General features: G+C 39.7%; 1 protein-coding gene across 1 annotated transcript; it reads left to right on the top strand.

The window, feature by feature from the left end:
- Positions 1-3918: 3918 nt before the first annotated feature.
- On the top strand, positions 3919-25503 carry PPP2CA (protein phosphatase 2 catalytic subunit alpha). The gene is made up of 7 exons (XM_058540430.1): positions 3919-4256; positions 17508-17717; positions 21086-21259; positions 21843-21932; positions 22467-22628; positions 24028-24146; positions 24724-25503. Exons 1-7 carry the CDS (start codon positions 4155-4157, stop codon positions 24794-24796), a joined length of 930 nt encoding a protein of 309 aa, XP_058396413.1. The 5' UTR covers positions 3919-4154; the 3' UTR covers positions 24797-25503.
- The last annotated feature ends 422 nt before the right edge of the window (positions 25504-25925 follow it).

Below are 25925 nucleotides of genomic sequence, written 5' to 3'. Positions count from 1 at the left end.
TTTCTGTAACAGAGGAAAACATTTCTGCTGTAACTGAGAATGGTATCTGGACATCATGGACATTACCAAGGGATGTGGTCATCTCTCTCTCTCTTTTTTTATTTAGCCAAACTGCAATAGCTGGGAGAAAGAGCTGTATTATATCTGTGACAAAGTTCCTGGCCACAAAGTCTTTGCCATATCTATAAAATTCTAATTTCAGGTGAAAGGGCAATATAAGTTTATTTTTTCTGACAACCACAAAGGAGAGGAACAGGGATAGATACCAATGATTTGCAAGCATCATTGCATATCTTGAGTGCAGACATCCGGTGTTGGGCAGGCCCAGTTGGCCAGAGCCTGGTAGGCTTCTCATGGGTAGAGCCACTAAAATGTTAAATAACCGGGTCTTTATTTTGGGGCTTCAGGGGCATAGAAGGCCTTGGTGCAAAGAGCATGTTATCAGATAAGTCACCCTTTTCAGATATAAGATTTTGAGCCAACAGGAGCATAAGACTGACCCACTGTATTAATTCTTGGACTTATTCCTAAGTGACTTTCTCTCTACACAAGCCTTCTGAATGTTTTCTTGATGGCAAGGGAATAGAGGGGGTGTTCTTTTTGTTCCATCTCTCCCTCTCTTTCCTTGAATTTCCTCCTCCATCCCCACTTCATCAAATGGCTTTGTGTCTGTATGATGTTTTAGATACAGTTATATTCTATTTCCAAAGACCACTATGTATTTCACAGCAGGTATTGATGGGCTGCAACTGGCATTAGAGGATATTTAGGATCAGAGACTACTTAGAAATAATAATAATAATAATAACAACAACAACAACAACAATAATAATAATATCTAATACTTACTGGACATTTATTATATACTGTTTGGTGTTGTACATTCATAATTTCATTTAATTCTCAGGAGAACTCTATTATTTGGCTATTACAATTATCCCCATTTTATAGACGAGAAAACTGAGACTCAGAAAAGTTAGGTAACTTGCCAGATTTCACACAGCTAGGCAGTTGCAGAACCGGAATTTAAACCAGGTCCATCCCACTGACTCTAGAGCCATTTCTCACCTACGTGGCTCTACTTTCTGTCTCAGTAAGTTTAGAAGTCAGGGAACTGGAAGGAACAACAACAAAATAAACCCAACATAAGGCCAAGAGAATTGCTGACAAATAAGACACATCTCATTCCTTCTCCATGTTTAATGTCAATTTTTATACCTTGGCTACGAGTGCCCATTATGAAGCCATTTGCTCATGGCTGTCTTCTTCCTACCCCTCCCCCATCATCAGATGATTTTTATTTATAGCTATATTTGAACATCATAGGCAACACTCAGACTCGCTGTGTACTGAATTTGCCATCCAAGCAAAGATTCTTCCTCAAAGCATATTTGCTATAGTCACTCCCTGGTTTTTGCCAAGAAATTAAAAAGACCGTTCTTTTTGGTTTACTTTTAACTTTTTGTTCAAAGCATTCCTCAGCTTTAGAACTGAGACAGTCAGGTCCAATTAGTTTAGACCAGATTAATCAAACTGAATTTTCAGATCCATTAGCTAGTTTGAGTTCCAGAGAGTAAGGAAACATTTTAGTTTTCTTCTAAAGGAAAAGACATTCTGATTTAGTTCTGTATTGTTTATAATCATGTATGCTTTACTTCACTGCTTGAATGCTAATAAGAGCTTCCTAGAACTCATTCCTTAAGAATTTAAGTCATAGCATCTAATTATTTGGCAGGATGTTTTAAGTATATATAATTATATCTTCCCTTCATTTTGTAGTGGTGGTGAGCCAAGTAATCTGCATCAAGAGAAAATAAATAATACCTCCATTAATGCTACCAATAAGGAGCTCACAGCACTTCGGAAAAACCCACTCATTATAGTCTTAGCACATAGTGGGTGCTCAATACTTTTTAATCTACCAAACTAACATCATCCCCACCTTTCCAGATAAGAGAATTCAGGCAAAGGGAAGTTATATTGACCCTGTTCCATATTGCAGTCCTTGGAGGTCAGTTGTGTGAGTGTGACTGAAACCTTGCACTGGGAAGTTTGAAGTTTTAAATCCTGACCACCACCGCAGCCTTGGGCAAGTCACCTCTCTTTTCTGAGTGCCTGAGTGCTTCCTGCCCTCTGAGACAGGACCAGTTCTCACACAGGTACCGGGCAACAGTGAAGAACAAGACAGGATAGCACACTGAACATGGCTTTATAATCATGGCACCAAGCTACATTTTTTTCCTCATTCATTCTACATGGTCTCAACTCTTACTCCTTTATTACTTGGGGATGTTAACTGCAAAACATGGTCAGAATTTGGGCTAAAAGAACTTCTTTCCAGCCTGGTAAATTAAGTATAAGCCTTTTGGGGATTAGATCTGAGGTGCTTTCTTCTGGGCACGCTACTGATAAATACGAAGGGAAAGCAGAATTGCAATTTCCAGCCCGGGAAGGCCAAGCCAGTCGGCCTCGCCAAGCAGGTTGTCTTGGATAAAGGAGAATTTTCAGTCCTGCCACTGGCTGATCTGGGCATCCACGGCCTTCTGCAGCCTGTTGGTCAGGAAAATGCCCTCAGAGCTGCAGCGAGCACTACTCTCCTCCAGTGCATCCCTGAGCGCTTGCGTGCGGCAGGGTCGCCTGCTTTTTGGGGTAGGGAGTCTAGAAAACAGGGGACCAGGTTCGGCTCTTGCCCTACGTTTTAAGGTTAAATGTCCTTTGAAAAGCTTCTCTCTCTCAGGTCTTGTAGACATCACAATCTCTCTTCTGCCTATCTGTCCCCAGACCGTTTTTAAGCAGTGCTATTGGGAGAATACAAGCTACACCAGAGCAGGGAACCTTGACTGTTTGGATGACCTCTGTCTCCCAGGCGTGAGATCTAGCACCTAGTTGGCGCTCAACAAAGCCAAATATTTCTGTGAATGCAGAGTCAATGGAATGTGAAAACATTTCGCAAACTCCAAAGAGATTCATAGCCAGACCGTGGTCGGATCCTAGGGTATCCGAGCTTTCTTGAAAGTGCGGATCGTAGCCGCTTCGAACACCATCCGGTCGCGGTTAAGACGAGTGTGACCATCTCCTTACGGCCTTCCCTCTAGAAAGCAGGCCAGGGAGGGCAGGGGTTGGGGGGGGAGGGACGCCTCTCATTCCCAGGAGGAACCGAAATCGGAGGAAGGCGAACACCTGGGGCTGAAGGCGACAACGAGAGAGGCTGCGCGGGGCGTGTGGCAGCCAGGCACGGTCCGAGGCCCAGAGAAGAGCCCAAGCCTCAGCCATCGCGCCCGACGACACACCTAGGCCCGCGGACAGGTGTGTGCCGGGGGAGTCAGGCGCACCGTATGGCACTCCCGGGGCAGGTACACCCTCCTCCGCCTACGAGCGACCTAATTACAAGGCGCTGGCCGCGCCCAGAGGCGGAGGCGGCCACTCCAACCACTCGGCGCCGACTCCTGCCCCCAAAGATGAGGGAATCCCACGCAATTCGAGCGCTGTTGCACCACGGAGGACCCATGGGGTCGCCATCCTCGTTTCCGCGACCTGGCGGCAGTCGCCGGGTGACGACCCGACGCCTACCACCTTAGGGATAAAGTCTCCGGACTGCGCCTGCGTCAGGCCCGCGCCCGCGCCGAGCAGGACGTAGGGCCCTGGGATCGGCCGGGTTCCCGGCTGAAGCACCGCGCTTGCTCTGACTCGGTCTTCCCTTCCCCCTCGACCCCTCCCTTCTGGAGGACCACGCCCTAAAAGCGAAGGTGCCTGTTACCAGCCGGCTACGTTGCGCCTGCGCCTTGGCCCCGAGTTCCCGCCCCGACTCGGGTCTGGCGGCCGACCAGGGTTGGCTTCGCAGTTGCGCAGCCGGTGTCTCGGCCCTGCTGCCCCTCCGCACCCCGCCGCCTCCTGACGCCGGGCGTGACGTCACCACGCCGGCGGCCGCCATTACAGAGACCGAGCTCGCGGGCTAGAGTGATCGGAGGAGGGCAGCGGCCGGTGGCCGAGCACTGCGGGGGGAGCCAACGGGTCAGCGCTAGCGCCGAGCAGCCACCAGCCGCCACACAAGTACCCCGGGAAGCGGCAGCGGCAGCGGCGTGTGCGTGTGGCCCGTGTGCGGGCGGCGGCGCGGGAGTAGCGCGGAGCGGCGGCCGGTTCGGGTGGGTGGCATCATGGACGAGAAGGTGTTCACCAAGGAGCTGGACCAGTGGATCGAGCAGCTGAACGAGTGCAAGCAGCTGTCCGAGTCCCAGGTCAAGAGCCTATGCGAGAAGGTAAGCTGCACTCCGGCTGCGCGCACCGCCGCGGCCGAGGCCGCCGAGGAGGAGGCGGCGGCGGCGGCGGCGGCGGCGGCGGCGGCGGCGGCGTCGGTGTCGGTGTCGGTGTCGGTGGGGAGGTGCAACATGGCGGAGGCGCCGGCCCGGGCCCCCCGAGCCGCCCAGACCGACGCCCGGCGCGGCTCCCGGGCGACCCGGCGCCCCCTGCCTCCCGCGCAGGGATTGGTTGTCGCCGCCTAAAATGGCGCCGCTCAGCCGGCTCCGGGGCTTCGGAGCCTCCGGGCCTGGGCGCTGGGCGAGGTGGCGGGGTAGCGGCGACCGTGCGTGTCGGGGTCGGGGAGGGTTTTGAAATCCGGATAGATCGCTTGGGTTCTGCGGCCTGGGAATGGGACCTAGGACTCGCCTGTGAGGTGGGTAAGAGGCTTTCTGCTTGTACTCAGGCCTGATATTTGGGTCCAAAGCTGTCCAGAGGGTCCCCCCAAAGGCAGGCTTGTAGGCCAGATCCCAGGACCTAGCTAAAGGTCACACAACTTTAGGACTACCCTGGGTGGTTTGTGTTAAATTCATCGAGCAGTCTTTTCCAGAGACTTATTTAAAGCGTGTTTTTTAAGAATTTAAAAATGAATTTCTAATCTAATTTCTACGAAGGTCATGGTGGTAGTTACAGGGAAGGAGTATAGTTTATTTTTCAAAGTTGGAAGAAATGGAGAATTTGGTGAGTCATACTTAATAAGGAGCTTTGGGATTGGAAATCAAGTGTCAGTTTAATCTATGGTTTATATGCTGACTCAAATTGGGTAGTGTGAAACCCTTCTTTAAGGTTAATGTACTTGGCATTTTGCCATTTATTTTTTAAAATGAGCAATATAAACTAAGCAGTAAATTTTATATCTTGGCTCTTTGTTGGAAAAGTTACTTGTTTGTATTTTTCTGGCTTTAAGTAGTAGTAGCAGCAGTAATAATAGCTGTCGATTTACCGCTACTGTATTCCAGACATTGTGCTTAGTGTTTGAATAATTTATCTCACAGATGTTGAAAATAGAATGTTGTAATCCACTTAATAAATCCATTTTAAATTATCTAATTCTGTTTTGTTTTTCCCTAAGGGTTGTGGAAACAGCCTATTGAGCTGTTAGCTATGCTGTATTTTTGAAGTCTTATAACTCAGTTTTCTAAAGTATAGAAAATGCTATCTCCACTATGAATATTTTGACTTTCCTTTTCAAAATTAACTTTGCAGCATTTCGTTTTAGTACAGAATTGTGGAATATCAGCATCTCATATTAGTGAAGAGAGTTATTAGAGAGCAATTCTGCTGACTCGTTTGTGGTTTGATGTGAAAATTAGGTTCATGAGTTTGATGTATATGCTCCTAAAACAGGCTTTTTCAGCAACTGTGTTGTGATTAATTGCAACTTAAGTGAGTCAAATTCAGATTTATTTATCCCAAGCCTGAACAAAACTCTCCTACTAGTGGATGAGGTGACACATCATCTCCTAGAGCCGAATTTTAGGGGTAGCGTGTACTCTTTGTTGCTTCTTGACCCTTAATTCTCTTGCATCAAGTGAGGATGGTATTTGTTTTAAAGGTTTAGAAATAGGCTTTTAAAAATTATTTAATGTATATTGTTAGGTCTTAATTTCTAGGTACTATAAGTGCTGGTTTTAATGACTTTTAGAGTTTAGTACTTACTCTATATAAAGACTGAGTCAGCAGTTGGCTAGATGACCAGTCATTTGTGTAGAAAACATTAGAAGAGAGGTAATGATGTAATTGGGAGACCACTGGACTTCAAGTTAGACCTGGACACTAATCCTCTTTCTGCCGTAGAGTGCATAATTGTGACTGACCTTCGGGCAACCACTTCACTTGCTCCACATTTTCCTGTCTGTAAAATAAAGAGTTAAAATGGATGTTCCAGGGTCCCTTCTAATTTTCTGAGATTATACAATTCCATTGTAAATTAGAACTTAGTGTATAAATATTGAACACCTATTGAATATCCAAGATTGCTTACTCTTAGGAATGAAAAGCAATGAAGAATAATCATACTTAGTCTCAAGGTGACTGAATCTAGTTGGCAATTGATAGTAGACGGACCACAGAAGTAGAGGGTTTGTATTGGAGACTAGAAGATAACTTTGGATGTTAAGCTGGGGTGGCTGAAGCTTTGATGCTTCTGGTAAATATTCACTGTTTCCCACATCTTTGTAAAACGAAGATGTAGTGCGATTAATTCATGCTTAGATCTCCATTGCTCGTCCAGTGTGTCCAGATTTTAGTTCTTAGAGCCAAAATGATGGAAATAATATTTGAAGTTAGGTTTCCAAGAAATGGATCCTTTTGGGAGGATATCACACAGCTTTCATACTGTTTTTAACTTGTATTTCAACTTTTGGAACTATATTAACTTTCCAAACTAAATTAATTTGAAGGCAGCTTTTTAGGTATGTGGGATGTTAGGATGCATGACTTGAAATAATCTTTTGTCCAAGTTTTTCTAATAAAACAAAAGTTCTCTTTTCCCTGTTAATATTTGTATGGCCAATAGCACATCTGGTGAAAGCTACATATTTTGAAAATCTGGAGGGAAAATTTTTTTTTATTAGTATAATAGTTTTTTCTTTCTTTAAAGAAGAGATACTTGTTAGGGATAGCTATTTGGTGATAGTTGATAATTTCTTTGATTATAAGAAGGAATAATATAAAAGACTTCCTTCTATCCATCTGAAGATGCTTAATCTGAATGAAATATTTAAATATAAATCGTAAAGGTGGAAGTATACCATAAGAGAGACCATTATTATGGTATCCCATCAACAGTTAACAGTGGTAGGTGTTCAAAATGCGGAGAATCCAAGTGTGTATAGACAAAGGTGAATATGGTTTTTATGTTATTAACTGTTTAGGCTTTTTTTCTCAAGATGTAATTAAGGTTTATATCAAAGCCAAGATTATTGTGTGTGCAGTATACCTTACCATTTTGGGGATCATAATTTCTTGATTGTTTAAAAATTTGTGGTGAGAGAATGAATGCAGTTTTGTCTCAGGCACAGTTCTATAGTCGGTAGCCTTACTACATCTATGTCACTGGACTGGTATGTTTCCATCTACAGATTTAAAGAAGTAAATAGTATCAGCTTGGTATTGCGTTAACTACAGTAAACAATCTTTTATTATGTGACTTCAGCAGTGGCTTAATTTAGGTGTGTTTTTTTGGCTTTGTGCTTTCAGGTCTTACCAAACTTGTGGAGAATGTTGTTTGATAGCCAGATTTTTTTTCGAAGGAGTTCTTTACGTAGGTATGCTGCTGTTTTCCGTTGCTCTACAAGCACTATAAATAAAATGCGGTCATTACGGCTTCACTTAGTGTTAACATTTGTTACATGAGTATGGAAAAAGCAAACCTCTTCTTTCTAATTGGATGAGCTGCAAAATATTTGACCAAGGTTAAATTCCTGTATGAAATGGGTAATATATTTTTGTCAGTCTGTATGTCTGTTGGCTCATTTCCATAAAAGTAATTTGAATATCCAGAACAAACAGTTGGAGAGGAGGCATGATACAGAATATTATTTTCATCATACTTTCAAATACACAGTTCTCTTAACAAGTTTCTGAGACAGTTATTGTTCTCAGTTATAGATATAAATCAGAGACTCAGGCAGATAAAATGACTATGGGGCTAAATTGAGATTACCTAGGTTTATGGATTTTAAGCCCAATGTTCTAGTCTTGCTTCAGAGCCCCCTTTTCTTTGTTCTGAGATAGTGTTAATAATGAAAGATGCAGGTGAATTGGGCCAAACTGAATTGTAGAATCAACAGTTCTGTAAAATGAAGTAAAATTTAAAAAAATAAATTATTTTTATTCTGATTGCTTGAAAGCTTCCTATTCATGTCACATACAGTTGTCTCACTTTGTCCTGGAGGAGGAAACAGTAATTATTCTTTGGTTTTGGATATGGCTAACTACGTTTGTCCCTCAGATAGTGAGATAAAAACCCCAATTCATTTTCTTTGTATTCACAGGTAGTGTAAATCATGATCCAGAGACTGAGCTCTGAAATATTCTAATAAAGCATAACTGGCATTTATATTGTTCATTACAGCTTGTAAAGTGCCTTTCTTTTTATCCTTATAGCTTACACAGTTAAACCTGTTTGTGCCTATGTGTGTTTCATCATCTCTCAAGCATGAAGCAGTAATGCAGTTGGTTTTGGGTTAACTTAATGAGGAAACACGGAAAACGTGCACAGTCCTACTATTTAGACACATAAGTCCCCGAACTCTCCCTTTGTTTTCTCCATCAGAGCCAGGAGTTCTGTGTCTGCACATACTGGCAGTAGGGCTAAGGTGAAACTCATGCTGTAGAAAGAAAAATGGGCCTGGGAGGAGTGTATGGGAATATATTGGTATCACCCATCTAGTGTTCCCCTTTTTTATAGCAGCATATATTTCCCCTATCTCACTGTAAGTCAAGTTTGTCAGTTTCCTGTGAAATATTTTGTTTAGTTTGGAGGAGATAACCTAGGAAAACCGGGAGATATTGCGTTTGGGTTGAGGTAATGGTGGGGAGAGGGTCTTTACTGAGGGTGCTGGGAAAAGTTATGTGTGGCAGATAAACCTTTTTTTTTAATCTTTCTGCTTTGACTCTCTTATTTCCACTTTTTTTCTTTACTCATTTCTTATTACCATTCTTGTCTTAAAAAACCCTCAACCTACATTCTTCTACACAAGTGAGATCTGAATTGGACTAGAACTAGGAAGGGGAAGATTTTGTTTAGCTTTTGCTGTTTTAAATAGCTTTTTTCCCCCATTTCTTCTGGAGCAAAAGTGGTAGAAGCTGACGTAGAGGTCTGGCTGCCAATAAATGGCTGAGGGGTGGGCTCTGAAAGAACTGTAAAGAACAATCTGGGATTTACTGCTTAATTTCTTCACAATGCAAAGTTGTTATTGCCTATTTATGTATCGGTATTGTGGTTTGAATGGATGAACAAAGCAGTGACAGAGACTTGTGTATCTGAGTCTGGGTATTTTCTAAACTGTACATGACCAGCTGGCCAGCCACTTGGGCACTCCCTGTCCCCACCTCTGCCTTAGTCATTTAGTTACTACTACAGATGGGAATTTTTACCCTTCTGTTGTTGAGGAGGCTGAAAGAAGGTTGAGAACCTTTGTTCTAGAGTGCCCCTGGGAGATAGAGTTTGTTTACCTAGCTAGAGTCATATGCAAAGTGTAGTTCACAAAGGTCAAAGTGTGGGTGATGGTATTAAGTATGGGGCACTGTACATTTGTTTTTGGAATTGATTCAACGAAAATTTATTAAGCCCCATTATATGCATTATAAGTTTTGACTATTTAGGTTTGTCTAAATAACATTATCATAGGGGTTGGTTTGTTTTTTGCTCTAATAGCAGAGTTTCAGATTAGTCAGGAGGTTGGCCTTGAACACTAGATATGAAAAGTTTTAGAAGGTTTATGCTAGTGGTAATCAAGTGAATTTTATTTCTCTGCCACCCATCGTCTGTAAACTAGCAGTAATGCCCACTATTTATTTGTATGGAGTGGTTCTGACTTTTAATAAAAAGGCTTAAGAAGTGCGTTAGGATTGAGTAGAATTTTAGTGATGGAAGGAACCTTAAAGACCATCTACGCCAAGTCACCTTTTACAGATGAGAGGGGAAACCTCATCTCACCTGGAGACCCAGAGTGGTTGAATCTCGTTCATGATGGATTGTTGTGGTGAGATTTTTTTAAACAACTATGTATATAACAACATTTCTCAGTTTAGTAGATTAACAATTTTTTCCCTATGCAGGAATGATAGGAAATGTTTAATTCATGCACATGTGTGAGTTAATTGGTCAAGATCGAGGCCAGTCTCTTGCACGTGAGATATCCGGCTTTAAAGAAAATGTTCATTCATTTTGGTTAGAGCTGAAGGTTATTTGACAGAAACAGATGGAAAAACATCAAATTACGTATTTTCTTTTTTTTAATTTTTATTTATTTATTTATCTCCCCCCCCCCCCCCCCGCAAAGCCCCAGTAGATAGCCGTATGTCATAGCTGCACAGCCTTCCAGCTGCTGTATGTGGGACGCGGCCCCAGCATGGCTGGAGAAGCAGTGCGTCGGTGCGCGCCCAGGATCCGAACCCCGGGCCGCCAGCAGCGGAGCGTGCGCTAAGCCGTGGGGCTGGCCCAAATTATGTATTTTCTTTTAATACAATTTTAGAATTATCCTTCATCCCTGACCTTTTTCTTTCGGTTAGACCGTAAAGTATAATCATTAAGATTTTAATCAAAGAAGACCAAAATGTTTTATAAAATATTAGAGGTTCTAATATCTGTTCAGTATGAAGAAAGGTTTGATAGTTGAAAATAATTAACTCAAGATTCATTTGCTTTCCAGGCTAGTAATTCCCCAGATACATATATAATATATGTCCTACCTTATGTATCACCAAAATAAAAATCTAGCCATATAGACTAATTTATCATGAACCTTAATTTTTTTGCAGTTATGAAAATCAAAGAAGCCTACCTTTTATCTTTCATAAAAGCAGTATGAATTTGATATCTCTTAGGATATTGAAAAAAATTATTCTAGTTTGCAAATTTAATTATTTTGCTTTTTTAGAAAGTCTTCAGATATCTTCAATTCTACTTAAAATGAAAAATAATATTCAAAAATTAATTATTGCATTTTTCAGCCTTCTCTTATGTCTTTTTGGCTATATTAGTAGTACGTACTCAACTATGATTAGAGTATGAAATGTTAAGTTTACTTGAACTAGAGTTCCAGTGAACATTAGAATTAATAATCAGCAGATTTTTAATAGAAAATATCTAAAAACATCAGCTCTCTATGAATAGATACTCAAAGAACATGTGTGGACAATTTGTATGAGAGAAGAAATAACTGATAGTAAAGAAGCAGAGAAGTTTGAACTTCAAAATGACAAGTGCCAGTTAAATCAGGAGATAACATTTTATATCTGAAATAGCGGAGAATGGGTACATTCTTCCACTTACTAGTGCATGACAAGTTGGGCATAATCCAGTTTAATAGTACATAGGAAGCCCAAAAAGTGTTCATGCTATTGTGCTCTGTAATCCCACAATTGAAAATTTCCTGAAAAGATATAATTCAAATAAACAGTAATACATGTATAGATGTGTTCAAGAGGATACCATACAGCAGTTTAAAATGATTACTATAATGCTGTAGGAAATTGGGTTAGTGAATATGAAACATTAGGACACAAAATGAGACGTTGACTGATTGTAAACATGAGATCTGTATGTAGGTTAAAAACATACAGGGCAGGGAATACAAAGAAATGAGTAGTTTTTGTGGGTGGTAGGATTAAGACAGCCATATTCTTACAGTTTTACCGCTGAAATAAACAATCTCAACATTTTAATGTTTTCCAATCTTTTTGTACAAAGAATTTTTACATAGTTGTAATCATTTTGTATTTTTAGGTGTTTGCTTGATTTAATAATAAAAATGCATAAGTATGTTGCATGACTTTTCCTGCAGTACAAGTAGAAATGATATCGCTTTTGTGTGCCCTTAAGGAAATTAATACATAAGTGGTTGGTGACTCTGTTGGTTCATGTTTTTTTCTCTTTTATTTGTCTTCCTCGAGCGCTGTTGGCTTAGATGATGTATGAGGTGTAATTTGTCTGCTCTGTTTGTAATTTCATATTATTATGGTGGTTAGGGATGGCCCATATGAAACAAATCTATAGATAATTCACCTTACAACTGATTGTTTTTTAGTATGTTGAAAAATAAAATTGTGAGATTTCTGAATTAGAACTCAGAATGCTATGAGGACATTGGCTTTCTTTCAAGTGAATCTCCAAATTGTTTGGATTTTAGGATTGTATAAAATTTCAGCTTTCAACTTGTGATAAGCTCTTATGGAGTAGCGTATTTCAGTTTTAGCCTTGTACTAGGAAGTTTTATATAAAATCTCTTTTCCTTGAATTCATTCATTTCAGTCTATACTGTTTGAATTTCAGTAGGGTTCTAATAAATAAAAAATCAGTATGGTGCTAATTACACAGTTTTTAAAAACTTGATCTTAATTTATTTTCAAATGTTAAATATATTAGCTGAGACATTTGAACTCCTGGAAAAATGTTTCAGGGGAAGAAAAAAGTTTAAAGTGTGTGTGTTTTGCTTTTGTGCATAATTCAGGTAACATGAGGCTTTAAATTATAGGAGTTAGAATACCAGAGAGGAAAAGGGAGTTATTAAAAATTTAAAAATCTCTAATGTCAATTAAATTACTTCAAAAGTCTGGTTCTACCGTTTACTTTGAGTATTAAATTAGAGAGTTGAAGTTGTATAGCCACTTTTGAGACTGGTAGTTGAAGGCCTTGAGGCTCTTGGGTGACCTATTAGGTGACCCATAGAGGAGTTCTCTTAGGTGCTTCTGGAACTTTGAAGGCCTGACTCCTTGTGATGGTACAGCTTCTCTCAGACCTCTCTTTTTCTGTGATTAGTTTTCCTGATTGTAAAAGAATCGTTAAGAAGGACATCTGCAGCCTTGATTGTTCTGGTGTTCTGGAGTAGCGTATTTTGGTTATAGTGATCACCTGAGAGCTAGTAAGTTGAGACAAAAAACAAAAAATATGTTAAAAATTGGTCCTTTGTAAGCTTGAATTTTTGTTGTTAAAATGTACTTAATAATTGGCTTGATTGCGTCTGATACATACTACTGTTTTCTCCAGGATTTAATTACAGTTGTTCTGGTCTGAAATTTGGCAGGAAGGAAAGAAAGAGCTTTGACTTACCCAGGTTTCGAAGTTAAAAATGTTCACTTTATATATACAGTACCTTTTCCCTTTTGGAGGACAGTTTGGTAGTATCAACATAAAAAAATGCAAACTAGGGGCCGGCCCGGTGGCGCAAGCGGTTAAGTGCGCGTGCTCCGCTGCGGCGGCCCGGGGTTCGCTGGTTCGGATCCCGGGCGCGCACCGAAGTACTGCTTGGTAAGCCATGCTGTGGCGGCGTCCCATATAAAGTGGAGGAAGATGGGCACCGATGTTAGCCCAGGGCCGTCTTCCTCAGCAAAAAAAGAGGAGGATTGGCGGATGTTAGCTCAGGGCTGATCTCCTCACAAAAAAAAAAAAAAAAAAAAATGCAAACTACTAGATATACTAATAGGTCCACTTCATAGTATCTTCTTTCAGGAAATGTGCCTGCATATATATACAAGGGAACAAATACTAGGGTATATATTGTGGTATTTTTACCCCCCTTCCCCCAAAGTATTGTCATCCCTCAAGGAATATGCTACATCCACTATGAGAAATTAACCAGGTCTGTATGTAGGCATTATGAACTCTGGGATACATTGTTAGCGAAAAAAGCAGGCTGCTGAACAATATTGTTTCTCCTTTAAAAATGCAAAGGAAAACTATTATGTTTCTGTGGGCATATAATATATCTATAAAATTTGTAAACAAGGTTTTGAAAGGTTGTGCCTCAGAATGCTGTTGGTGGTTACTTTGCCCAAGGGGAGAGAGATTGTGGAGTGGTCAAAGGGGACATTTAGTTTTATCTGCTGTTTACGTTTTTTTACAAAAATGTATTACTATAACTTGTATAGTTTTAAAGATAAAATTAAAGATAGATACTGTGTTTATCATTGTGATTTGTCTAATTTGAAATAAAGGGAACAAATAGCATTTAGGCTTAATTTTCCTTTCATGATTTTAATAGAAATTTTGTGCAGATTGTAATAAGGAACTTTAGGCAGTCATGAATGGCAACTTTTTATCATTCATATAGAGAATAGCCTTACAGGTAAGCAAATGTCAAAAGATGTATTTTGAAATTTAACTTCTGATAGAATTAGATATGATAATAACATCATGGCAAGATTTACATATGTTACCATCTGTTTTCTTATGTCATTGTCCTTTCAAAGCTTCCAAATTTTTGCAAATTTCTTTGAAGTAGGACTTATATTTCATTTACAACTATTTTCATTAGTATGTACTAGGTGCTAAAAAGACTAGACATGCTGTTAATGCCAAACAGACTTAGTAATGGAATATGCCTAGTGAACTTCTGCTTTTTAGTAACAATAAATCAGAGGAGGTTGGAATTACCCTAGAGAGATGGGTTATATATCTTTCTTAAGAAATTACTCTTGGAGACGGTGGAAATTTTTTCTTAACTTAAAAATGTTAGATCAAATTAATAATTAATTTAGGGATGTCAGTGATTGGTGAGTTTCCTGAAATAGGCTACACAAATGTTGGCTGACTTGAAAATAGTGGTTCTTAAACTTGGCTGCATGTAAGAAAGCACCATTGTGGCATGGGGAGGGGAAACTTGAAAAAAATTATTGATGCTTGGATCCCACCCCCAAAGATTCTAACTTAATTGGGAGAGGAGTACCCTAGGCATCTGGATTTTTTTTAAAGGGCTTCCCAAGTGATTTTTAATGTGCAGCTAAGTTTGCATTCCCCTGCCTTAAAACTAATCCTTGTCATCCTTGATTGTCACTCAAAATGTAATGAGCAGTGGCTCATTAGCAACAATTCATTATGGTAATTTCACCCCAGTGTTGCAGTATGTTGCTGTCTCTTGACCCAGCCTCCCACTAGAACACCATTCTGGTCGCACATAGAAGATACTCTATAAAGTTGATTGAATGTATGAAGTAAATGCCTTTAACCCATTTTCAGAACTAATTTCTTTTACCTTGCTGTCACTGAAATCTGGCTGTCCCTGAGGAAGTCATGTACCTTCTCTAATAGTCCTCCCAGATGGATGGATGCTGCCTCCCTTTACTCAAGGATAAAATTCCATGTGTTTTTCAGGCTTCTACCCTTTACCTAGATATCTAGGCATCTTTCCTTACTGCTATTACCTATTATTTCTTTGTTCTCTAGAGAACTTGGTACCAATTTCCAGGCCTGTACTTCTGCTGTTGTTCTGGGAGATATCCATGGCTTTCCCTGAAGATGACTTATCCAGTATTTCAGTTTAAGTTCTTGACTCACTCAACAAATATATATTAAGTGCCTCTGTGTCTCAAGCATTATTCTAGCAAGGTGCTGTGTGTGCAATGCTAAATAAAATGAATCTGATGAGCATTTTTTTATTTATTTTTCCCCCCAAAGCCCCAGCAGATAGTTGTATGTCATAGTTGCACATCCTTCTAGTTGCTGTATGTGGGACTCGGCCTCAGCATGGCTGGAGAAGTGGTGTGTCAGTGCGCGCCCGGGATCTGAACCCCGGCCGCCAGCAGCGGAACGCACGCACTTAACTGCTAATCCACGGGGCTGGCCCCATGATGAACATTTTTTAAACTGTCACTTTGTTGCGTGAAAAATAGATTGGAGGCAGGAAGAGTGGAAATGGAGTTAATCCAGGTGAAATGATCGTGGCATACAAGGGTAGTGGGAAAAAGATAGAAGCAGATGTATTTGAGATATGTTTTAGAAGGAGACTAGGCAAGAATTGTTGGTGGATTGGTCACTGAATACTAGTAGCCTTTAAGCTCTACTCCATCTCAGAAATCCACATCCATAGCCCTACCTCTGAAATTCTAAATTCATTGATCATATTTTCTGCCAGTGGATCTTTGTTCTACTACTACTTTGATTCAACTTGTTCTTCAGTTCATATCCATATCCTTTTCTCTCCCTACATTTCTCGCTTGGGGTGACCAGCTGTCATGGTTTGTCTGGGCACAGCTGGGGCCTTTCCTGGGATGTGAGACTTTCAGTGCTAAAATCATAGTAGTTGGTCTTAGTAGTACTTCCACCCCAGTCTACCCTCTTCTCTAGTCTTGCGTGCTATGCTTCAGCCATGTTAACCTTTTCCTCTTAACTTCTGGGACTTTATAGACATGATTGTATCTGCCTATATTGGATCTCCTCCCATTTCCCATCCCACCCCATTCTTTGGACCTCAAGCAGTTTTCTAGCTATTCTAGTGTTTGTGATCCCGGAACACTGCTGCTTACTCTAGCATGTCTTAGCAGTTGGCCCTTTCTTTAGTAAACAGTCATTTTATTTTCTGCTTCTCCTGCTCCATTGTGCTTTTATGAGCTGTCGTCTTTGTTGTGATATCTTATTTAAAGTGATCTCAACCAATTACTCTCTCCCTTTCTTTTATGGCACTTAACACAGTCTGTATGTGGTTACTTGTAAATCCACGCCCCCCCGCCCTGCACCCCCCGCCATGGGAATTACCTATCCTGTTCACTATACCTCCAGTGGCTAACACAGCACCTGGCACGTAGTATCACTCAGATAGTTGAGCAAATGAATGATTATCTCCCAGTGCACTTTACAGTATCTGGCATATAGTAAATGATCAATAAACCTGTGTTGAATGAACGGTAGGGTTTCTACTGAGTGAAATGTTATGTTATGCTTAAAAGTGTTAGAATTTGTGATTACATGGGGGAATGTATATGCTGCCAAAGAATTTTCTAAAAGCAGCATAAAAACCGTGTATATTGAATAGCCACAACTGTAAAACAAGAAGTTTTCATTTTAGTATAGAATGTAAAAAATACAGACAAAATTTTAATGTTTTCCATAAATTAAAAGTCAAGCAAGACTAAGAAAGCTTTCCTCATAGCCTGGAATCCTGGCGTGCCAGCAGTATAGTTAGAACTCTGAAGCTAAGAAACTAGATACCTGAATGTCTTGCTCCATTTTCATTGATCTTATATGGCTGCTAATAACAATCTCTTTAGCATTTAGTTATTAGATGGCAACTGATAGGCCTAAAATCTCCTGATACTGAAGAGAGAAATGGGGCTATGCATCTTTTTTTTTTTTTTCTTAATTTATTTATTTTTCCCCCAAAGCCCCAGTAGATAGTTGTATGTCATAGCTGCACATCCTTCTAGTTGCTGTATGTGGGACGCGGCCTCAGCATGGCTGGAGAAGCGGTGCGTCAGTGTGCACCCGGGATCCGAACCCAGGCCGCCAGTGTGGAGCGCATGCACTTAACCGCTAAGCCACGGGACCGACCCGGGGCTATGCATCTTGATACACATTTTTTTCTAGGTTTCAGGGGCAAGATAGCCAGTAGATAGAATCCAGCCATATCTTGCTCTCTTGTTTTAGTGGGATCATAATTACCTGCAATTTCATCTTACACTGAGTCTGCCCCTTAGGCTATGTTAAATGTGAGTAAACATATCTTTGTTAATGTTGTTTAATGCCAAATGTATTGGTTTTTCTCCATCTCTAGGCTAAAGAAATCCTGACAAAGGAATCCAATGTGCAAGAGGTTCGATGTCCAGTCACTGTCTGTGGAGATGTACATGGGCAATTTCATGATCTCATGGAACTGTTTAGAATTGGTGGCAAATCACCAGATACAAATTACTTGTTTATGGGAGATTATGTTGACAGAGGATATTATTCAGTTGAAACAGTTACTCTGCTTGTAGCTCTTAAGGTAAGTTTTATGTTTGGGTGTTTTGAACTGGGTAAGACAGACCTCTTGAATGTTCTTTCTTTCCAGTGATTTTTTATTTTCTCCATCTAAATGTTAGGTTTTAGAATAAAACTCCGCGTTTAGGAATGCAAGTATTCAGGTTTGGAACTTATAAATCATAGGTCTGTCTTCATTCTGAGTAAAGGGATTGTGCAGAATAAAAACAAAAAGCTTATTTTCTAAGGAAGGAGAATACTTCAGTCACATTATTTGAAAAATGTTAGAGGGCTGGTCAAATAGAAATTTTAGTTTGATAAATTGGGGTGTGGAGAGGTAATGTAATTACCTTTCTGGATATTTTTGAAGTATTATAAAGGAATAAAACATATACAATATCAGAATATTTATATCCTTTGACACAGTAATCCTATAATTAAAAATTTACTGAGGAGAAAGTCAAGAGGAAAAGGCCTTTATGTGAAAACATGAATTGTAGCATTATCTTTAATATCAGAAAAAGAATTGATCTAAATATCGAATAGTAAGTGAATATCTAAATTATGATTTATCTTGATGGAATAGTTTGCAGCCATTAAACATTACATGATAATGTAAAACAATAGAAATGATGAAGAAAGCAAGTTGCTTTACACCAGACAGCTTTGGGAAATGTACGAAGATCTAAAGGTGAAACACAAAATGGTAAATAGCTTTTAGGATGGCAGGCTTCTGCCTTTCCCTTAAAAGAAATTGTTTGACTTTACCTTTTGGGGAGAAGATTTTATTAAAGAATATGTAGAAAGATAAAATGGCTGCCAGAGACTTCTAATATTGGAGAAGCAGTGAGATATGGTTTTGACAAGAGCTGAATTTTAGGCACTTAATATGATGGGTGTGTTCATGAAGCTACTGGTCTGGATCATGTCAAGTGCTACAAAATATTTTTGGAAGTCATTATGTTCTGTATCTATAAAATGCAAGAGTTGGATTAAATGATGGAAAGTTTCTCCTGTGACTCTAAATACTATGAAAGCAGCCTTGAAAGCTAACCTGTACTTAAAGCCCAGGAAGAATCCCAGTGCTCAGAGGAAGAATGAATATGCTACCTTTAAGAATTCATGTTCCAAGGTGTTATGTGCTGAATTGTGCCTCCCTTCCCCCACCCCCATTCATATGTTGAAGTCCTCATCCCCAGTACATCAGAATGTGACCCTATTTGGAGATGGGGCCTTTAAAGAGGTAATTAAGGGCTGGCCCCGTGGCTTAGCCGCTAAGTGCGCGCGCTCCGCTGCTGGCGACCTGGGTTTGGATCCTGAGCGCGCGCCCCGCCGATGTGCCGCTTCTATGGCCATGCTGAGGCCACGTCCCACGAACAGCGACTGGAAGGATGTGCAGCTATGGCATACAACTATCTATTGGGGCTTTGGGGGAAAAAATAAATAAATAAAATTATGAAAAAAGTAATTAAGGTAAAATGAGGTCATATGGGTGACCCCGATCCAGTATGACAGGTGTCCTTATAAGAGATGAGGACACAGATGAAGAAGGAAGATGATGAGAGAACTTCATGGAGAAGATGGCCATTTATTAGCTAAGGAGAGAGACCTTCAGAAGAAATCAACCCTACTGACACCTTGATCTTGGACTTCTAGCCTCTAGAACTGAGAGGAAATGAATTTCTGTTGTTTAAGCCCCTCAGTCTGTGGTACTTTGTTATGGCAGCCCTAGCAGACTAGTACGGTCAGGGGGAGGAAACCTCAGCAAATAGTACTGAAACAGTTGGCTATCTACCTGCAAAAAATGAAATTAGATACCTCGTACCATACAAATGGATCAAAATTGATCATAGAACTAAATGTAAGAGCTAAAGCTATGAAACTTCTAGAATAAAACGTAGGAGAAAATCTTTGTAACCTTGAGTTAGGCAAAGATTTCTCAGATATGATACCACAGGCACGATCCATTAAAAAATTGACAAGTCGGACTTCATCAAAATTAGGGTTTTTTGTTCTTCAAAAGATATCACTAAGAAAAAAGTATTTGTATTCATATATTTTCTGAAACCTGTTATAACTCAGTAAGATGACAAATAATTTTAAAAGAGACAAAATATTTGATTAGATATTTCACCCAAGAAGATACATGAATGGTCAATGAGCACATGAAAAGATGCTCAAGAATCACTGATCATCAGGGAAATGCAAATTAGTCACAGTCACACCCATTAGAATGGCCGTCAATAAGGCTGAGTGTTAGTGAGTTCGTGGAGAGACTAGAACCCTCATACATTGTTGATGGGGATGTAAAATGGTCCAGCCACTTTGAAAAAGTTTGGCAGTTTCTCAAAAAGTTAAACCTATTCCTACCATATGACCGGTTATACTTTACTAGGAATCTACCCAAGAGAAATGAAAACATATGTCCGTATAAAAACTGAAAACATATGTCCATATAAAAACTTAAATGCAGGGGCTGGCCCAGTGGCGTAGTGGTTAAGTTATCGTGCTCTGCTTTGGTCGCCCAGGGTTCATGGGTTCGGATCCTGGGTGTGGACCTATGCACTGCCTATTGGGCCATGCTGTGGCAGGCATCCCACATGTGAAGTAGAAGAAGATGGGCACGGATGTTAGCCCAGGGCCAATCTTCCTCAGCAAAACAGGATTGGCAACAGATGTTAGCTTAGGGCTAATCTTCCTCCCCACAAAAAAATTTACATGCAAATGTTATAGCAACATTATTAGTTCAAAAACTGCAAACAATCCAAATGTTCATCCTGCTGGTGAGTAAAGAAACAAAATGTGGTATAGCCTTACAATGGAATACTGTGCAGCAATAAAAAGGAAGAAACCACTGGTCTATACACAGATGAACCTCAAAACTGTTCTGCTAAGTGAAAGAAGCCAGACGCAAAAGACTATGTATTGTATGATTCCGTTTATATGAAATTTCTAGAAAAAGTAAATCTCAGGAGACAGAAAGTAAATCAGTGGTTGCTGGGAGTGGGAGTTGGGAGTGACTACAGATAGGCATGAGGGGTCTTTTTTAGGGTAATGGAAAGATTCTAAAACTGGATTGCGATGGTGGTTGCATAACTGTATAAATCTACCCAAAATCATTGAAATCTAAAAAAAAATTCATGGAGTTTTACAGTCAATGATTATGCTTGTAAAGTTGGTGGTAGCAAGAGTGATTTTAGTTGAGATGGGGTTGGCAGATACCCCATGGACAAATGTTTGTAGATGTATGGTTTCAGTTCAGTGTGATTTGGGGGTGTGGGATGTTTTTTCCAACAAAATTGGAACTGTGGATTTCCCTGTAAAATGTTTGCTGAATTGTCATTTGGTTTTTGAAGGAGCCAGCTGTTCATGTTGTTTTCTGTTTTGTTTTAGGTTCGCTACCGTGAACGCATCACCATTCTTCGAGGAAATCATGAGAGCAGACAGATTACACAAGTGTATGGTTTCTATGACGAGTGTTTAAGGAAATATGGAAATGCAAATGTTTGGAAATATTTTACAGATCTTTTTGACTATCTTCCTCTCACTGCCTTAGTGGATGGGCAGGTATGTGGGTCTTCTTAAAACTTATATTGCTGATTATTTTCAAGAATCTGCTTTCTTAACGTTTAGGTGCCAGTAACTTATTTTTCCACCCTCACATCCCGTTTGGGCCTTTTTGTAGTACCTTGTTTGTATCAGGCACTGAATTAACTGTATGTTGGGACCACATAAATGAAGATGTAGCCCATCTATTCTCTCAGGCTGTTTCTGGACAAGTCTGAGAGATGTAATTAGTTATTTACTGGTCCAAGTAGAGGGAGTGCACAGAAGAAATTGCAAGAAAATTCTATGAGAAGGAAGATAATAGTCTGTGGTGAGGGTAAGATCAGAGAAACGTTTTCTTGGAGGAACTGACTGAAGTGGAGTTTGGGTGCAGTAGTGATGGTTTATCAGGAAGAAAGGGAGCATGTATTCAGTAGTTTAGAGTAGGCTGGAAGAAAGATAGACCTTGCAGAAATAAGACTGGTTCTGACAGAACACAAAAACACCAGTGGGGCCAAGTGATATGGGCTACTGCCTGCAGCTTCTTCCAGAATGTTTAAAGTTTCTTTTAGGTGAAGTTAACATTATAAACCACACTTTGCAGATCTTCTGTCTACATGGTGGCCTCTCACCATCCATAGATACACTGGATCACATCCGAGCACTTGATCGCCTACAAGAAGTTCCCCATGAGGTACTGACTTTTATTTGATAATAAAATCTTCTCAGGAAACATTTTAGAGAGAGGAAAAATTTAATTGTAACTTAGTTCATTATATGTATTCTTGCATTTAATTGTCAAAAATGACCCCATGTTGTGTGAGCACTCTTGTTGACCCTATTTTTCAGAAGAAGCCACCATTGAGAAACCTGCCAGGATCACATCACCAGGACTGGGCTTAGGACCTAGGTGGTGGTTGTCTTCAGAGCCTCTGCCTTAATTACTAGACTGTACTATCTAACATGAAATTTGCATACTATAGGCAGATTAGTTAGAGCTTGTTGCTGTTGGGGTCATTGATGTAGGCTGTACCTCTTACAGACATCTGGAAATAGTTTCCTATTTATTTGACACAGATAATTGACTTCAACTACAAAACATTTTACTATTTTTAGCAAACACCACTTAAAAAGTGTGACTGAATAGGGTACTGCTTCTAGTGAATTACTAAAATTATGTATTAGTTATTTTTACAAGAGGCAGTTCAAAACTTAACTTGCTTTTTAGGGTCCAATGTGTGACTTGCTGTGGTCAGATCCAGATGACCGTGGCGGATGGGGTATATCTCCTCGGGGAGCTGGTTACACCTTTGGGCAAGATATTTCCGAGACATTTAATCATGCCAATGGCCTCACGTTGGTGTCTAGAGCTCACCAGCTGGTGATGGAGGTATGTTCTGTTCTTTGAAACTTGATTTGCTTTTTAAGTAAGCTTAATGAAGGAAGATATTAGGGAGTTTTAAATTAAATGATATTAATGAGAACATTCCATATATTCCTGCTGATGAGTTTGCCAGTATAGCCTCAGCATTTTCAGTAGGTGCACACTAGAATTAGAATCTCAAGCTTTTGATCACAATGAAATGCATCATTAACATGTTTTCAGAGAATTCTTAATGACTGGATGGTGTTTGGGATTTAAGGGTAGGAAAGTAAGATGCAGGGAAGAGGGAAATGTAACGTTTTATGATCCCAATTTTGTTTATTTCATATATTTAATATGTGTGTGTGTGTGGAGGAGAGGTTGGAAAGAAACACACCAAAATGTTTAAGTAGTCCTTTGGATGGTAGGATTACAGGTGATTTGAAAGAAGAAGCTAAAGGGGAAATGGGGTAAATACTTAGTATAGAATATTGATTAGCATACTTATAAAATTAGAGTCCTCTTTATTTTATTTTATTTTATTTATGTTTTTTTGTGTGTGTGAGGAAGATCAGCCCTGAGCTAACATCCATGCCAATCCTAGTCTTTTTGCTGAGGAAGACTGACCCTGGGCTAATATCCATGCCGATCTTCCTCCACTTTATGTGGGACGCTGCCACAGCATGGCCTGACAAGGGTTGCATCTGTGCACGCCCTGGATCTGAACCCAGGCTGCGAGCCCTGGAGCATGCGCACTTAACTGCTGTGCCACGAGGCCGGCCTCTAGAGTCCTCTTTAGATTAATATTACTGCAACTCTGTGATTATCATCAATAAAGTCTGACTTTGCTAAAGATATAGGGAAAGAAATTTGTGCACAGTACTTAAAAAGTAACTCATGCATTCAGATGGACTTTGAGAGAATGAGGCTGGAGATCCTAGAGGCATCTCTCCTTTGTACTTGGGCAGTGACCAACTTGGGGACCTTGACCTATGACTGAGGAGAGAATTAATAAGGTTCTGGTCTCCTAGGAGTATGTATCTGCCTCTACAAGGAATGGCCATATGCTCATTGTTGGATCATGTTTAGGGCCACTGCAATAATAGAGGCTGATGATATACTGCTATTTACAGAAGGCCAGATACATAAGAAGCAGTTTATTCTGTGGTGATTGGTGCTATTTTTTAGGGCTTTTCTTTTTATAATACACTAGTTTTGTAATTTGGGGGAAAAAATAAATATATGTATATTTTTAAAGTTGTGTAGAGTACAAAAAATAATTAAATCATCCAGAAACAAAGCATTAGTATTTTTTAAGCCTTTTGAGGGGAAGGGGAGATCTTTTTTTCTTTCTTGAGGGGAGTCACATTTAGTTGTGTAAATAAGGAAGTAAAATAGATCTTTATCTCCTTTCTTTTTCGTGTAGGGATATAACTGGTGCCATGACCGAAATGTAGTAACCATTTTCAGTGCTCCAAACTATTGTTATCGCTGTGGTAACCAAGCCGCAATCATGGAACTTGATGATACTCTAAAATATTCTTTGTAAGTATTTACGCCTGACTAGTTGGTTGATATTACTTGAATATATACTTTTAATGGGAGGTTTAAGAGTTCAAGAACTCATCTAAATCCAGATTCCATTTTGATTTTTAAGTTTCCTTTGAAACAGACCTATAATATGTTGAAACACGTCAACAGAAACTTGTCTTATATAGACCCTAATATGAATTGTTAGGGTTTTATTTTTAAACTCATGCTTTTATTGTGGAGTTAATAAAATAATATATCCTGAAGATGAGATTACAGATATAGTACATTGGGCTCTTTAAATTTTTTTAATTTATTCAGTAGAACTCTTCTTTCAAATGATCTTAGAAGGAATCCCAATACATAAAAGCTTATCCTCTCTGGCAGAAGTTGCCTTGGCTTGAGGAGGCGTGCATTTAGAAGACCCTTATTAAATGCATAACCAGGCTACGATTAGAGTTTGTTACATTAAGGCAAGCTGAAATTTGATAGGAAAAAAATGTGTCAAGTTTGAAAGACTAATGTTCTTGATTTTGATTGTCAGTACATTGATGTCTTGCAGTATAAACAACAAATATGTCTTGTTTTTCAGCTTGCAGTTCGACCCAGCACCTCGCAGAGGCGAGCCACATGTTACTCGTCGTACCCCAGACTACTTCCTGTAATGAAATTTTAAACTTGTACAGTATTGCCATGAACCATATATTGACCTAATGGAAATGGGAAGAGCAACAGTAACTCCAAAGTGTCAGAGAATAGTTAACATTCAAAAAACTTGTTTTCACACGGACCAAAAGATGTGCCATATAAAAAATACAAAGCCTCTTGTCATCAACAGCCGTGACCACTTTAGAATGAACCAGTTCATTGCATGCTGAAGCGACATTGTTGGTCAAGAAACCAGTTTCTGGCATAGCGCTATTTGTAGTTACTTTTGCTTTCTCTGAGAGACTGCAGATAATAAGATGTAAACATTAACACCTCGTGAATACAATTTAACTTCCATTTAGCTATAGCTTTACTCAGCATGACTGTAGATAAGGATAGCAACAAACAATCATTGGAGCTTAATGAACATTTTTAAAAATAAGTACCAAGGCCTCCCCTCTACTTGTGAATTTCGAAATCGTTTTGTTTATTTTCAGGGATACCATTTAATTTAATTGTATGATTTGTCTGCACTCAGTTTATTTCCCTTCTCAGTCTCAGCCTCATGTTGTTCTTTGTCATTGTCGGAACCTGGTGAGTTGGTTTGAACAGAAGTGTTTTTTTTTTTCCCTCCTGTAAGGCTATGTTACTGCACAAGAGCACTGCAGTGTTTTTCATAATAAACTTGTGAACTAAGAACTGAGAAAGTCAAATTTTGATTGTATCAATGGGCAAAACTGGTGCTGTTTATTTAAAAGATACATCAATTGATAAATTTTAGAATTTGTAGAATTCTAGATAGAGAAAAATAAAAATCAAGGCCACTACATAATCTCTCTGGTAACTCCTTGCCATTTTTCAGGTGAATTTCAGGACTTATTTGTAGTCCAGAAGGTACAATTTGTGAGATTGTTAGTGTGCTCTTCTTGGGTTCTTCCTGCATATTAACTTGTCTGCAAGAAAGGAAATCTGTGTGCTACTTGTAAGACCTGGCTGTAAACCACATAACTTGAGATTTAATCTAAGTTTGTTGGTTTTTGTTTTAATAAAACAGCGTGTTTTCAGATAGAGCTTAACAAACTAATGTGTCTATCAGTCAGTGCAGTTTCTGGTTGTAAATATTATATTGCTTCTTTGTTACATGGA

The sequence above is a fragment of the Diceros bicornis genome, chromosome 1 (assembly GCF_020826845.1).
Source record: "Diceros bicornis minor isolate mBicDic1 chromosome 1, mDicBic1.mat.cur, whole genome shotgun sequence".
Lineage (NCBI taxonomy): Eukaryota > Metazoa > Chordata > Mammalia > Perissodactyla > Rhinocerotidae > Diceros > Diceros bicornis.
Note: the sequence above shows the minus strand (reverse complement) of the source record. Positions and strands in the feature narration are given on the sequence as shown.